Source organism: Barbus barbus (genome assembly GCF_936440315.1).
Source record: "Barbus barbus genome assembly, chromosome: 32".
Classification (NCBI taxonomy): Eukaryota; Metazoa; Chordata; class Actinopteri; order Cypriniformes; family Cyprinidae; genus Barbus; species Barbus barbus.
In genome coordinates this window covers 410,864-428,114 of record NC_136760.1, presented here as the reverse complement: position 1 = coordinate 428,114, position 17,251 = coordinate 410,864, and the positions used below count along the sequence as shown (strand labels likewise).

At 33.8% G+C, this 17,251-nt stretch overlaps 1 protein-coding gene across 1 annotated transcript; it reads right to left on the bottom strand.

Moving 5' to 3' along the window:
• Positions 1–11,558: 11,558 nt before the first annotated feature.
• Positions 11,559–14,893, bottom strand: LOC306852049 (calcium-binding protein 5-like). Its single transcript, XM_079388646.1, has 7 exons — positions 14,664–14,893; positions 14,425–14,502; positions 13,285–13,315; positions 12,357–12,500; positions 12,164–12,273; positions 11,917–12,064; positions 11,559–11,824 (listed from the first exon to the last, which is right to left on the bottom strand). The coding sequence occupies exons 2-7, from the start codon at positions 14,458–14,460 to the stop codon at positions 11,796–11,798; spliced, it is 498 nt and encodes a 165-aa protein (XP_079244772.1). The 5' UTR covers positions 14,461–14,502; positions 14,664–14,893; the 3' UTR covers positions 11,559–11,795.
• Between the last annotated feature and the right edge of the window lie 2,358 nt (positions 14,894–17,251).

The window sequence follows — 17,251 nt, the reverse complement described above, 5'->3', positions numbered from 1 at the left end:
GGTGGGGGTGGGGTGGGCTGTCAGTGACTGTGTGGATTGAGGCAGTGGGTGAGAGAGAGAAAGAGAGAGAGAGGGTCTGTTTTTTAAAATCTTAAAAAAATGCTTATAAATCATTAAAGATTTTTATAACACTTTATAATAAGGTCTCATTTCTTAACATTAGGAAATGCATTAATTAACTGAACTAACAATGAAAAATATATTTTTACAGCATGTTAATTCTTCCATGATAGTATGAACTAACAAAGAACAATTTTTTTTAAAGCATTTATTAATCTTTTTAATGTTAGAAAAATAGTCATGTTCAAAAGATAAACTTTAAAATTTAATAATATATTAACACATTTTGGAATTAATATTGATCAATATTAAATGGTATATAATTATTAATGATTTTATATATATATATATATATATATATATAATGATAGCTACAGACACCAAACTCGGTACATACATTTTTCTTATTAATCCGGACAACTTTCTAATTTACAGTCATTAGCTACGACCAACAGGAAGTTGGCTATATTTATTTTAATGTGGGTTTTTTTTTTTTTAAACGCGCTGTAAACAAATTCATACTCCTCCAATCAGAAACACGGAAATCACACCAAATATTTTTTCTCACGATGCCAAAATACTGAAGATGCTAATTGCAGACAGATTTAGGATATCTTGAACTGCGTTTTAATGGCAATTTATTAAAGTTACAGTAAAAAAGAGAAAACTTTTTTTTTTTTTTTCTTTTAAGAGCAGCTTCCAAACACTTCATAAAAAATTACATACACAGAACAAGACAGTCTGAGGATATGTGATTAATTCATGAATTTACAATACACTATGCGGAGGAGAACATTTTAAAACTATCAGAGATCTCCTGTCTCTGTGCTTCTAATGTTTGCGGTGGGTGACTGGGTGGGTGAGTTCAGTGAGTGTGGAGGGGGAGAGAGAGAGAGAGGGGGTCTGTTTAAACATCTCAATAAAATCCTTAAAAAATGCTTATAAAGCATTAAAGGTTTTGATAACACTTTATAATTAAGTCTCATTTGTTAACAGTAGGGAAGGCATTAATTAACATGAACTAACAATGAAAAATATATTTTTTACAGCATGTTAATTCTTCATTGATAGTATGAACTTACAATGAACTAACAATGAACAAAATATTTGTAATATTAGAAAAATAGTCATGTTCAAAAGATAAAACATTAAAATGTAATAATATATTAACACATTTTGGAATTGATTTTGATCAACATTAAATGGTATATATTTATTAATGATGTAAATTAACAACAGTTAAATAATGTTGTTTTTTAACATTGGTTAATTCACAAATAACATTAAATATTAACAATATATTTTTTACTTTATTCATTTGTGTTAGAAAAAATTATTAATGTTAGTTAATGGAAAAATAAATCATTAAAAAATGCTTATAAATCATTAAAACCTTTGGTAACTATAATAATTTCTCATTTGTTAGCATTTGTAAATGCATTAACTAACATGAACTACCAATGAAAAATATATTTTCACAGAATTTAAAGTTTTATATGTTGTTCTGTGTGTGTGTGTGTTTCACAGAGTTGATGGTTTGGATTAACCCTTTAATTGCCGTATCCCTTAAAACCAAACTGCCAGAGGGTTACTGTGATGCGTGTGCTCGCTGGGCACCGTTTTATCGATGCCACCGGGGTGGCGTATGCTGACGGCTTGGGCCCGTCATCGCTGCTTGCAGCTATATTTATTTTTATTTTTTTTATTTTTTATTTCGACTATCCGGGCACTTTTGGGGGCCTTAACGTGCCCGAAAACTCTTGAAAATTGGCACGCACATTGGAACCCCCGGCCATTAGGACGCCGCTGAGGCTGGGACTCGGGCGTGGCACAGGGGCTCTACGGCGCCCCCTAGAAAATTGTCAGAAAACTTGATGTATAGCTCACACATACTTGCACGTATTCATATGAAACTCGGTACACATATAGAACTCATTGAGCCGAACAACTTTCGCGCTTCATGTCTTAGGCTCCGCCCAACAGGAAGTCGGCTATTCAGGGCTGTTTAAAAAGTGCATGCTCTGGAATTTGATATACTCCTCTGAGGATTTCCATACGATTGCCACCAAACTCGGTGAACATAATCTCAAGACATTGGGGATGCTAAATTGCGAAGATATTTTTGATATCTCGAACGGTTTGCCCGTGGCGAGGCGATGAAGTTATGGCGAAAAATGAGACCCAGGAAATGCCTAATAACGTCCACATACATTGTATGATGTAGATCAAACTCCAGTGGTTTGTTCGTTGTATGATGCCGATCGGATAGATGTGACTATTATGACTGAAAGTTATAGCGCCACCAACTGGCTGCAGGAAGTGTGTCATTTTCAAAATGCTTTGAATTCAGCATCTTATTTTTACTCGATTTGCTTCAAACTTCACCAGAATAATGTCAAAACACGGCCGATGTAAAACTGTGAAGGGAATATTGATATCTAAAAGTATGTTGCCATGGCAACGTGTCAAAGTTGAAAATTCGTTTCTGGTGATTTTGAGGCAGATAACATGTTTAGAATGTCATGAAACTCAACACACATATCAGTATTAATGATAGTTAGACACTGGAAAAAGCTAATAAACGGGCGTGGAAGAGGCACTCTATAGCGCCACCTTTTGTCAAAAATGGGGGGGTTAGTTTTAGCTACAGACACCAAACTCGGTACATAAATTGTTCTTATTAATCCGGACAACTTTCTAATTTACAGTCATTAGCTACGACCAACAGGAAGTCGGCTATATTTATTTTAATGTGGGTTTTTTTTTAAAAACAGGCTGTAAACAAATTAATACTCCTCCAAGCAGAAACACGGAAATCACACCAAAATTTTTTCTCATGATGCCAAAATACTGAAGATGCTAAATTGTGGACGGATTTAGGATATCTTGAAAGATGATTTAATGGCAATTTGTTAAAGTTACAGTAAAAAAGAGAATTATTATTATTTTTTTTTCTTTTAAGAGCAGCTTCCAAACACTTCATAAAAAATTACATACACAGAACAATACAGTCTGAGGATATGTGATTAATTTCATGAATTTACAATGCACTATGCTTAGGAGAAAATTAAAAAACTATCAGAGAGCTGTTAAGACTGCTTCTGAGTGAGAGATCCCTGCCAGCCTGCATCTGAGTGAGGGGTGGGGGTGGGGTGGGCTGTGAGTGACTGTGTGGATTGAGGCAGTGGGCGAGAGAGAGAAAGAGAGAGAGGGTCTGTTTTTTAAAATCTTAAAAAAATGCTTATAAATCATTAAAGATTTTGATGACACTTTATAATAAGGTCTCATTTCTTAACATTAGGAAATGCATTATTTAACGTGAACTAACAATGAAAAATATATTTTTACAGCATGTTAATTCTTCCATGATAGTATGAACTAACAAAGAACATTTTTTTTAAAAGCATTTATTAATCTTTTTAATGTTAGAAAAATAGTCATGTTTAAAAGATAAACTTTAAAATTTAATAATATATTAACACATTTTGGAATTAATATTGAACAACATTAAATGGTATATAATTATTAATGATTATATATATATATAATGATAGCTACAGACCCCAAACTCGGTACATAAATTGTTCTTATTAATCCGGACAACTATCTAATTTACAGTCATTAGCTACGACCAACAGGAAGTCGGCTATATTTATTTTAATGTGGGTTTTTTGTTTTTTTAAACGGGCTGTAAACTAATTCATACTCCTCCAAACAGAAACACGGAAATCACACCAAACATTTTTTGTCATGACGCCAAAATACTGAAGATGCTAAATTGCGGACGGATTTAGGATATCTTGAACGGTGTTTTAATGGCAATTTATTAAAGTTACAGAAAAAAGAGAAAACTTTTTTTTTTTTATCTTTTAAGAGCAGCTTCCAAACACTTCATAAAAAATTACATACACAGAACAATACAGTGTGAGGATATGTGCTTAATTTCATGAATTTACAATACACTATGCGGAGGAGAAAAATTTAAAACTTAGAGTTCTCCTGTCACTGTGCTTCTAATGTGTGCGGTAGGTGACTGGGTGGGTGACTGACTGTGTGAGTTCAGTGAGTGTGGAGGGGGAGAGAGAGAGAGAGAGAGGGGGTCTGTTTAAACTTCTCAATAAAATCCTTAAAAAATGCTTATAAAGCATTAAAGGTTTTGATAACACTTTATAATTAAGTCTCAATTGTTAACAGTAGGGAATGCATTAATTAACATGTACTAACAATGAAAAATATATTTTTTACAGCATGTTAATTCTTCATTGATAGTATGAACTTACAATGAGCTAACAATGAACATAATATTTTTAATATTAGAAAAATAGTCATGTTCAAAAGATAAAACTTTAAAATTTAATAATATATTAACACATTTTGGAATTGATTTTGATAAACATTAAATGGTATATAATTATTAATGATGTAAATTAACAACAGTTAAATAATGTTGTTTTTAACATTGGTTAATTCACAAATAACATTAAATATTAACAATATATTTTTTACTTTATTCATTTGTGTTAGAAAAAATTATTCATGTTAGTTAATGGAAAAATAAATCATTAAAAAATGCTTATAAATCATTAAAACCTTTGGTAACTATAATAATTTCTCATTTGTTAGCATTAGTAAATGCATTAACTAACATGAACTACCAATGAAAAATATATTTTCACAGAATTTAAAGATTTATATGTTGTTCTGTGTGTGTTTCACAGAGTTGATGGTTTGGATTAACCCTTTAATTGCCGTATCCCTTAAAACCAAACTGCCAGAGGGTTACTGTGATGCTTGTGCTCGCTGGGCACCGTTTTATCGATGCCACCGGGGTGGCGTATGCTGACGGCTTGGGCCCGTCATCGCTGCTCGCAGCTATATTTATTTTTATTTTTTTTTTTATTTTTTTTTTTATTTTTTATTTCAATCATCCGGGCACTTTTGGGGGCCTTAACGTGCCCGAAAACTCTCGAAAATTGGCACGCACATTGGAACCTGCGGCCATTAGGACGCCGCTGAGGCTGGGACCCGGGCGTGGCACAGGGGCTCTACGGCGCCCCCTGGAAAATTGTCAGAAAACTTGATGTATAGCTCACACATACTTGCACGTATTCATATGAAACTCGGTACACATATAGAACTCATTGAGCTGAACAACTTTCACGCAGCATGTCTTAGGCTCCGCCCAACAGGAAGTCGGCTATTCAGGGCTGTTTAAAAAGCGCATGCTCTGGAATTTGATATACTCCTCTGAGGATTTCCATACGATTGCCACCAAACTCGGTGAACATGATCTCAGGACATTGGGGACGCTAAATTGCGAAGATATTTTTGATATGTCGAACGGTTTGCCCGTGGCGAGGCGATGAAGTTATGGTGAAAAATGAGACCCAGGAAATGCCTAATAACGTCCACATACATTGTATGATGTAGATCAAACTTCAGTGATTTGTTCTTTGTATGATGCCGATCGGATAGATGTGACTATTATGACTGAAAGTTATAGCGCCACCAACTGGCTGCAGGAAGTGTGTCGTTTTCAAAATGCTTTGAATTCAGCATCTTATTTTTACTCGATTTGCTTCAAACTTCACCAGAATAATGTCAAAACACGGCCGATGTAAAACTGTGAAGGGAAGATTGATATCTAAAATTATGTTGCCATGGCAACGTGTCAAAGTTGAAAATTCGTTTCTGGTGATTTTGAGGCAGATAACATGTTTAGAATGTCATGAAACTCAACACACATATGAGTATTAATGATAGTTAGACACTGGAAAAAGCTCATATACGGGCGTGGAAGAGGCACTCTATAGCGCCACCTTTTGTCAAAAATGAGGGGGTTAGTTTTAGCTACAGACCCCAAACTCGGTACATAAATTGTTCTAATTAATCCGGACAACTTTCTAATTTACAGTCATTAGCTACGACCAACAGGAAGTCGGCTATATTTATTTTAATGTGGGTTTTTTTTAAAAACGGGCTGTAAACAAATTAATACTCCTCCAAGCAGAAACACGGAAATCACACCAAACATTTTTTATCATGATGCCAAAATACTGAAGATGCTAAATTGCGGACGGATTTAGGATATCTTGAACGATGATTTAATGGCAATTTATTAAAGTTACAGTAAAAAAGATCATTTCTTTTTTTTTTTTATCTTTTAAGAGCAGCTTCCAAACACTTCATAAAAAATTACATACACAGAACAATACAGTCTGAGGATATGTGATTAATTTTATGAATTTACAATACACTATGCAGAGGAGAAAATTTGAAAACTATCAGAGAGTTAGACTTAGACTGCTTCTGAGTGAGAGATCCCTGTCAGCCTGCAGCTGAGTGAGGGGTGGGGGTGGGGTGGGGTGTGAGTGACTGTGTGAGTGACTGTGTGGATTGAGCCAGTGGGTGAGAGAGAGAAAGAGAGAGAGAGGGTCTGTTTTTTTAAATCTTTAAAAAATGCTTATAAATCATTAAAGATTTTGATAACACTTTATAATAAGGTCTCAATTCTTAACATTAGGAAATGCATTAATTAACGTGAACTAACAATGAAAAATATATTTTTACAGCATGTTAATTCTTCCATGATAGTATGAACTAACAAAGAACAATTTTTTTAAAGCATTTATTAATCTTTTTAATGTTAGAAAATTAGTCATGTTCAAAAGATAAACTTTAAAATGTAATAATATATAAACACATTTTGGAATTAATATTGATCAACATTAAATGGTATATAATTATTAATGATTATATATATATATATATATATATATATAATGATAGCTACAGACACCAAACTCGGTACATAAATTGTTCTTATTAATCCGGACAACTTTCTAATTTACAGTCATTAGCTACGACCAACAGGAAATCGGCTATTTTTTTTTTTTATGTGTTTTTTTTTTTTTTAAACGGGCTGTAAACAAATTCATACTCCTTCAAGCAGAAACCAAAAATTCACACCAAACATTTTTTCACATGCTTCCAAGATACTGAAGATGCTACATTGCGGACTGATTTAGGATATCTTGAACGGTGATTTAATGGCAATTTATTAAAGTTACAGTAAAAAAGAACACTTTTTTTTTTTATCTTTAAAGAGCAGCTTCCAAACACTTCATAAAAAATTACATACACAGAACAAGACAGTCTGAGATATGTGATTAATTTCATGAATTTACAATACACTATGGAGAGCAGAAAATTAAAACTATCAGAGTTCTCCTGTCTCTGTGCTTCTAATGTGTGCGGTGGGTGACTGGGTGGGTGACTGACTGTGTGAGTTCAGTGAGTGTGGAGGGGGAGAGAGAGAGAGAGAGAGAGAGAGAGAGAGAGAGAGAGAGAGAGGATCTGTTTAAACTTCTCAATAAAATCCTTAAAAAATGCTTATAAAGCATTAAAGGTTTTGATAACACTTTATAATTAAGTCTCTTTTGTTAACAGTAGGGAATGCATTAATTAACATGAACTAACAATGAAAAATATATTTTTTACAGCATGTTAATTCTTCATTGATAGTATGAACTTACAATGAACAAAATATTTTTAATATTAGAAAAATAGTCATGTTCAAAAGATAAAACTTTAAAATGTAATAATATATTAACACATTTTGGAATTGATTTTGATAAACATTAAATGGTATATATTTATTAATGATGTAAATTAACAACAGTTAAATAATGTTGTTTTTAACATTGGTTAATTCACAAATAACATTAAATATTAACAATATATGTTTTACTTTATTCATTTGTGTTAGAATAAATTATTCATGTTAGTTAATGGAAAAATAAATCATTAAAAAATGCTTATAAATCATTAAAACCTTTGGTAACTATAATAATTTCTCATTTGTTAGCATTAGTAAATGCATTAACTAACATCAACTACCAATGAAAAATATATTTTCACAGAATTTAAAGTTTTATATGTTGTTCTGTGTGTGTGTGTTTCACAGAGTTGATGGTTTGGAATAACCCTTTAATTGCCGTATCCCTTAAAACCAAACTGCCAGAGGGTTACTGTAATGTGTGTGCTCGCTGGGCACCGTTTTATCGATGCCACCGGGATGGCGTATGCTGACGGCTTGGGCCCGTCATCGCTGCTCGCAGCTATATTTTATTTTGTAAGTTTGTTTATTAATTTGTTGTTTGTTTGCTATCAAAATGGCTGATTTTATGGTAGTAATTTCCAGAATTTTGTGTAAAATTTGCTATATATTATTATTATTATTATTTTTTTTTATAATTAGGATACCACATTTACTATATTTTGTATGGCAACAGAATAGTCATATATACATGATGGAAAAGAACTAAATGCAGACAGCTTGTTTAATTGAGTGTCTAATCAATCAATCAACAGCAGTGAGTGATTTCTCTCGTTTTCTTTAGTTGTTTGATTAACATTAATGACAGGTATATTAGGCTGCTGTCACTTTAAGACTTAATGCACAGATCCAATATAATAATACAGATCCAATATTCTGCCAATTGTTTGCATTCACTTAAACAGTTCATAATCAACATGAATATATAATTGCTTCCCACTTTGACATAATTTTGTGTGTCTTTGAATTTGAACAAGCGGCTCTCGGCTGCATTTTTGCAGCTTATTTGTGTTTAATAACTCTTTTTGATATCAAGCACATCTGTCCAGTGCTTTATTTTCTCATTCCAGACTAACATGTCAATAACTGTAAGAAGTTCTGCACTTTGCAGTTAATTTGTATTTAAGTTGATTTTGTGTTCACTTTAGTCAAGTCAAGTCAGCTTTATTTATATAGCGCTCTTAACAATACAGATTGTGTCAAAGCACTTAACAGTATCAGATTAGAGGATAGAGTCAGTAATGTATAATAATAAGATTAAACACTCAAGTTTCAGTTAAAGGCATTTCATTATTAAATTCAGAGATGTCATTGTCTAGATCAGTTTAGTTTAAATAGTATCTGTGAAATCAAATTGATGATAATCGCTAGAAATCAAGTGTCCCTAACTGAGCAAACCAGAGGAGACAGCGGCAAGGACCCAAAACTCCCTCTGAGACAGAATGGAGGAAAACCCTCGGGAGAAACCAGACTCAGTCGGGGAGTTCTCCTCTGACCAGGAGATTATTGTTTAATTATTGTTTAATTAAAATTTTAAATGTATAAATGTATTTTATTTCTATTTTTATATTGTTGCAATTTCTAACACTAATAGTATTATGTAGTTATTTAGTTGTATTTGTAGTGGAGGTCTTCACTGGGGATATGTCCCCGGGGCTCATCCAGGTGCCCGGCCTCCGCTGACGATCAGGGCGGAGACACTTTTGTGTCTATATTGTGCTGTATGTAGATCTCTTTTTAAGGACCCTCAGAAGACGGCAGTGCTGCGCACACAATAATGTAGATGTACAGTATATATCCTGAGATCAGGTGCTTCTGTGTTTGTATTTGAAGCACACTATCTTCGCTCTCCTAGATTCGGGATTTTCTTCACCCTTATATCTGCAAATTCAAAAAAGCTGCAGTTTAGACAAAGTGTAGTCCTATCTGTGAGTGAGCCGCTTGGTTTTCATCTCTTAAACTCCAACATCGCTTGATCCTTCAGTGTCCTTGCATTGATCTGCTCTTCTCTGTCTGTGTCTTTGCTCTCTCTCTCATTAGAACAGGCCGATCCGGGATGTGTTAGCCTCCTCTCTTCTCTTGTTCTCTGATTCTCATCAGCTCTGGTATTCTGCAGTTTATCTATTTCCCCTTTCCTCCAGGTCTCTGTTGAAGTTGTTTTAGTTTGATGTATTATTCTGCTAAGAACGAGTGATATAGCGATTAGTGACTCGTCAGCCAGATTCATCAGAATTAAATTGAGGCATTTTGAGATTATAATGGCAGATAACTGTGCCCAGCAGAGTCAGTTACCAAATATATCAGCTCTGTCAATGGATAATATGCACTTTTATTATTATTATTAATTTTATTTTACATTTTCTATGCCAGTCGATTTATCTTTATAAGAAAAAAATAACAATAATCAATCAACATAAACTCAGAATTGCTAGGAAGCAAATCTGAAATATGAGATGATGTCACAATTACCTTTTTTTAAAATTCCATATTATTATCACTATTATTCATATTATTCTAAAAACTGATTATTTACTTTTGAGCTATTTTATATTTAACATTTGTATTATTTGAAATCATATAATATGTTATAGAGTATTGGACCACTATTTTATTTTTTTATTTTATTTTATTTTATTGTATTTTTTTATATATATTTCTATGTCAGTCTATTTAACTTTTAAAAATAAATGCAATTAATACAATTAAAATAAGAAATAAACCAGTATTGGCCATTTAAACACATTTGTCTCCTTTTATATGATTCTTATTAAAATAAGAAATGCACTTTTGTGTTAGATACCATTATATGATGTGACTTTAAATCAGTATTTTCCGTGAGTGCATCCGCTGACGGCTCGTTTATGCCATTTTTAAACATGTGTCTGGTATCTGTACAATAGTTTTCAGGATATCCACATCAATTTGCTCTCAAAATCTTTCCGTGCCTCTCAGTGCATCCTCCTCCCATTATCTCTTAATCTGGCAAAGAAAGTTTCTCTTAAAACTGATCTCTTGTCTTCACCATCTGCTCTCTGCGGCGGCCAGCACACAGATTACAAGGCCTGTTAGCTTCAGATTTGAGTTTTTTCTGAGAATCACCAGATTAATGGAGATATTTAGTTACTGGAAGTCTGCAGGATCTAGCATTATTCATAAACGATGTTGTGGAGTGTGCTGAAGAGCTCAATTCATCTGAAGAGTTTAGGAGACTGAACCCAGATCAGCGAGACCACACAAATACGCAAATGACTGACAAAACAACACACTTACAGCTGTAACGACAGGATACCAGCAAAATAAAGTTGTGTTCTGCAGAGAGTCAATGGTTTCGATTTACAGCGTGGAGCTTTGTAGCCAATCACAGACAGATCTGTTGATTTCTGGAACACACTGGCCAATCAGAGGCATTTACATTTGTTCTTCACACTCACAAATCTTCTTATTATAACAAACAAAGTGTAAACATGACGAGATTGATTATGCAGACATCATAACTGAGTCTAATGTGAGATTGCAGAATAACTCTTAAATTGCACAGCAAAAGACAGGACAGAATAGATGAAAAGCACCTTTAATAATTTAAGAAAACCCCTCAGTTCTGGAAGCGGGCCTGTCAGGTACACACACACACACACACTCACACACACACACTCACACACACACACACACACACACTCACACACACACACACACACACACACACTCACACACACACACACACACACACACACACACACACACACACTCACACACACTCACACACACACACACACACACTCACACACACACACACACACTCACACACACACACACACACACACACACACACTCACACACACACACACACACACACAAAAACATCACTCCATGCCATTTATTTCCTAATTTTGTATTTTATTGAGCAAATATCTATTAAAAATAATGTAAAGACATAAGCGTTATAATATTAGACTAATTTCAGAAAAAGATTGCACATCCATCTCTCGGATCAGTAGCTCTGTATTGCATGGAAAGCCTGAGATTTTTGCATAGTTTATGGGGAGAAGAACTTTGATATTTAGGGGTATGCATGCGCTGTGGTGTTGTTTATATCTGCAGCGTCCAGAAGATGAATGTCTCAGCAGCTTGACAGCATCTTGACAAATTCTGCAAGAAGAGCAGAAGCAGAGGAGTGTTTCACACCTGAATATGTAGGAAGTGTGAGCATCTATAAGAGCTGAATGTGTGTCATTTCTCACCTTCGAAATCCACCGTGCCGTCTCCGTTATTGTCTGCCTCTCGGACCACGGCGTCGATCTCTCTGTGGTTCATGTGTTCTCCCAGTAATTTAGTCATGGCGCTCCTCAGCTCCTCGGTGGTGATCGAGCCGTCGCCGTCCATGTCAAACTGGAGAACAGACAAAGAAACCAGACGTCTGTTACTTGTTATGTTTTTGCATGCTTCCCTGTGATCCTCCAGCCCATAATGCTTTGGTTTGTCTCTCACCTCTTTGAAAGCATCTCTCAGTTCCTTCACTCCGATCATGCCGGCCGTCTCGGCCAAAAGCTTTGGCGTCATTAACTCCACAAAGTCTTCAAAGTCCACCCTTCCTCCCACTGAGAGACAGAGAAACAGAAAACCTGCTCTAAACACGTGTGTTTGCTCACAGCGATCATGATTATCATGCGTCTGTGCGTACGGTTCATGTTGATGTTCTGGCCCAGCTCGATCAGCTCCATCTCGGTCGGCATGTAACCCATCGTCCTCATCAGGTTCCCCAGGTCCTTACAGCTAATTAGACCGTCTTTATCTTTATCAAATTCATTAAAGGCCTCTCTCAGCTCTGAGAACAAGAAGCATTCGTCAGGGTTCATATAACCAGCACATTTTACATTACAGTAATCAATCTTAAACACACAGCTGCTTCACGACGCTAGAAGAACCTTCTTTTCATCTAAATGGTTCCATAAAGAACCTTTAATATCTGAAGAACCTTTCTGTTTCACAAAAGTTTCTGTGTGGTGAAAGAAGGTTCTTCAGATTATAAAAAGGTAAGATGGTTCTTTGACTGAACGCTTCTCTGGAACCAAAAATGCTTCTTCTGTGGCATCGCTGTGAAGAACCTGTTAAGCTCCTTTATTTTTAAGAGTGTAATGCATGAAATACTAATCAGAATTATTTAAATAAATAAATAAGACCTCTGTGATGTCTACCAATAGTTATGGCTATACATGCTGAAGAAAAATGATTCATTTTTTTAAGGTAAGTGGTTGCAAACTATTTATTTTAGCTACATTTAAATAAATTTAGTTGACTAACTTTCAACATTTTTTTTTTAAATGTGGCTAAAATAAATTGCTTGCAACCACTTACCTTAAAAACATTTAGTATAATTTTCTTCTCAATAATGATAATAAATAATAATAATAACAACATTTTTGTGATGTCCACTAATATTTATTGTCATACAGCTCTTCAGAGCATGTGATTATGTGTAAAACAATGCACGTTTGTTGAAATAAAATGATTATTTTCTTTATTGAATTGTTGCATGCGTGGTCTAAGTGTTGTCTTTAGTGCAGATGATGAATAGAGCAGATTATGAGACAGATGACAGGTGTGTTTACCTTCAATCTCATCATCTGCCAATTCTCTGTCCTGCAGAAGCAAAAGCACAGGTTAAGCCTCTCAAACGTGTTTCTCTGTCTGAGATGAACCTAAAAGGCCTGCTTTACCCCATTTTGATAATGGCATGAATGCTTTTAAAGCAGTGCGTTGAGATTTATCCCGTTAAGCAGACAGCACTCAGTGGCGTTTCGTTTAGATTCATGCAGCTGATTATGTTTATGTGTCTGCTGAATCAGGCCAAACACAGACTATAAACTAATACAACACAAATCCATTAATGACCATTTAGTGATTGCGCAGTGTTTCCGGTTTCTCTCATATTTACACATTTACATTTTTTTATTTATTATCAAACTAAACCTACGATGAGATGAAACATAAAACATATGGTAAAACATAAAACAACTAAAATTAAATAAAACATGTTGTAAATATTATATATTTTTAAAAATACATGATTATTTTAACAATAAATTATAATAAATTATTTTAAACACATAATTTATCTTGACTGTTCATAAAATTATTAATGTTATAAATACAACACAGATCCAGTAATGATGATTTTCTAATTGCACAGCATTTAATTTTTTTTTTGTTTTATTATAAAACTAAAGTAATGAAAACATAAGAAACATAATTTAAAAATAAAAAGGAATGAATTTGTTTTAAAACTTAATTTTCTAAACTGTTGATAAAGTGGGATAATGTGAAAACGTAATAAAACACAAATCCATTAATTACAATTGTCTAACCGCGCATTTCGATTTTTCTTATATTTAGACATTTGTTTAATAATAAAACTAAACTAAATAAATAAATGCATTTCTACAAACATATGTGTTTATGAACTGGGACGATGTTATAAAGTAACACAACACAAATCCATTCTTTAATTAAACATCATTTCTGTGTTTTTCTTATAAATAGACTTTTGTTTAAAAATAAATGAAACTAATAAAAATAAGCTACAAAGCATAAAATGATTAACAATTCTATGAATTAATTTAAAAAGATAATTTTCTAAAAGCATTTTTTAGCCTAAACAAATCATTTTTTTTGACTTTATGAAATGTGACAATGTTAAAGTTGCAAATACTGTAAGAAAACAAACTGTGAAATATGTTCGAATGACTTACGATTTTCGCTCCTCGTAAGAAGATGCATGCAGTCATATCTGTGAGTGTTGGGTCTGTGATGGATGCTGTTACAACACCCTGCAACTTTCATGCGTTTCATGCATAAGTACATACAGCAGATGTGTTTGAATTACAGATTTATGGAGCAAAACTCTCAGTTTGTTCATCAGCTCGCTACACATTAAATGCATTCAAGATAAAGTAGTGAACGGCAGTATTTCTAAGTAAAGTATGCTCACCGTCCTGGAGTCTGGAGTGAAGCTGATCTGGTCCCGGTGTGTGGCCTCTGCTGGACCGGCTCGGCTCCGGAGGGCTTTTGTACGCTGTGTGTGTGTGTGTGAGTGTGTGTGTGTGTGTGTGTGTGTGTGTGTGAGTGTGTGTGTGTGAGGGAGGGGTCAGACTCACATCCATCTGGACACGGGACAGCATCAGAGCATCAGCAATCACAGCTGCTCTTCACCGCATGCTTCTGGACAAACACACATCCAGCTCTAAAACTACATTTGCCAGAAATGTACTGTAAGAAATACATGCCATGGCCTTTCACATGTTTTACAGATGATTCCAGGGTTATTATTGTCACCAAAAACTAAAACCCTTTTCATTACTTTAAAAAACATCAACTGAAATACAATATACAAAAATAAACCAATTTTATTTCAGCAACATTTCTCACTTTCACTTTGTTTAACTTTATACCTAAATAAATAACATTTTAAAAATGTATTAATAAAAACTATATAGACATATTTTAAAAAAGAATAAACTGACTTCAACTTAAAGTAAAATGAAATCAGGAAATATAAATATAAAACCTAATTTATAAGATATATATAAAAAGAACTATAATAGTATATCAGACCAAACCTAATGCTTTTAAAATTGCTGCTAAACAACACAATGAAAGCTTATCAGAAACTATGAAATAATAAATATAATGTTTTAATGAACTAAACAGGATCAGAGTCTTGATTATCAGAGATAACACTAAATATGAATAAATATTACAGCTATGCAGAACGCACTAAAAGAATGAACTACACAAAAACAAATGTGATATGAAAACATAATGAGTGCATCTGAAGTCATAAAAAACATCATTATTTAAATAATCATAACCATTTTTGGTGCTTTTCTTAAGTAATATCTTCTGTTGAATCTTTCACTGTAAACAATGAACAGGTTATTTCTGTTTTATGAACTTTAATAAACTTTGCATAATAAAATAACATGTTTTTTACTCTTGCATTTGATTATTTTTGCCTAATTTGTGTTTTTCAGCAGCACACAGAGAGGTATTTTAATATAATAACCATAATGTTATGACTGTACAAGTGTAGAAAGGTTTTATCAGTTTTATTTCATCTTCCACATTAAGATCATAAACGTACTAATAATCTCTGGCAGATGAATCTGGATGCAAGGTCTTCATCAGGACATACCCCTTCCATCCACTGTTTGCAGACATCTCTCTCTTCTGAATCATCATGACTTCATCCAGAACGAGATGCTGATGTAAGGAGTACACATGAATACGTCAGAAGACTGTACCGTCATTGTTTTCTGACTCGTGACCTTTAACTTTACCTCATTGCTGTTACATAAACGTATGGCTTCATTCCACAAATCATAGCCAAATTTCACAAATCTGTTTGCATAAGGGATTAGGACTTGGGCAACTTAATACAGATTTGATGATTTATTTATTTTGCTCTGTATGTTTTTGGGGGGTTATGTAAGGAGATGCTGATCCAGAGAAGGTGAGGAGAGGAGATAGAGACGCATGAAGGGCATCACATTTCATAAACGCATGAACAGATCAGAGACAGATGGCTTGATTCATGATAACGTTTGCTTCCTTTAAAGCCGTTCAATGCCACTTCATTTCTTTTCTTAGAAGGCTATAATACAGTGATTAATAAATATATTATATAGTGCTGTCAAATGATTAATTGCATCCAAAATAAAAGCTTTTGTTTACATAATATATGAGTGCGTTCTGTGTATATTTATTATATATATATAAATACAAACACATGCATGTATGTTTAAGAAAAATATGTTATGTTTATACATTAAATATATTTATTTATAATATAAATTATGTGAATATATACACATGTAAATATTTTCCAAATATATTCTATATGTGTGTGTATTTATATATACATAATAAATATACACAGAACACACTCATTTATTATGTAAACAAAAGCTTTTATTTAGGATGCGATCAATCTTTTGACAGCACTTTATTTCTTCTCTTATTTAGAAACAATTATTGGATTTCATTCAACAAATATGATGCAGGGGTGTAATCATTATTCTTCAAAGTCAGAGAAAATATTCTATGATAAAGTGGTAGTTTTTAGGCCTGCTGTGTGCCACTGATGCTTTTTATTATTATAATTATTATTATTATAGGTGTATAGTAATTTTAGTTTATTGACTCAGTAATAAATGTGGGGCGTCACCCTTTCAGAAGATATTAATATAAGATGAATAATATGAATTAAAACAGCTGAGACGTGTGATACTGTATGATTGAAACCTACTGGAGTTCACTATTAATTATTTTAAAATGTTAGTGAGACACGAGTTTAATAGCGCTTATATAAACATGCTGTGCTATATACAACGCATTGATGAAGATACTATCGTCTAAAGCCTGCTTTCCCTGCAGAACAGCACTAGAGAAGAGCTCCGGTCGAGTCTGAGCTGCGTATTTACACAAGATTACAAACCCTTAATTTGCGCTTCACCCGCACTTCCGGTTTCCGGTCGGCTCCCGCCCCGCCCCGCCCCGCCCCGCGCCGCCATCATGAAG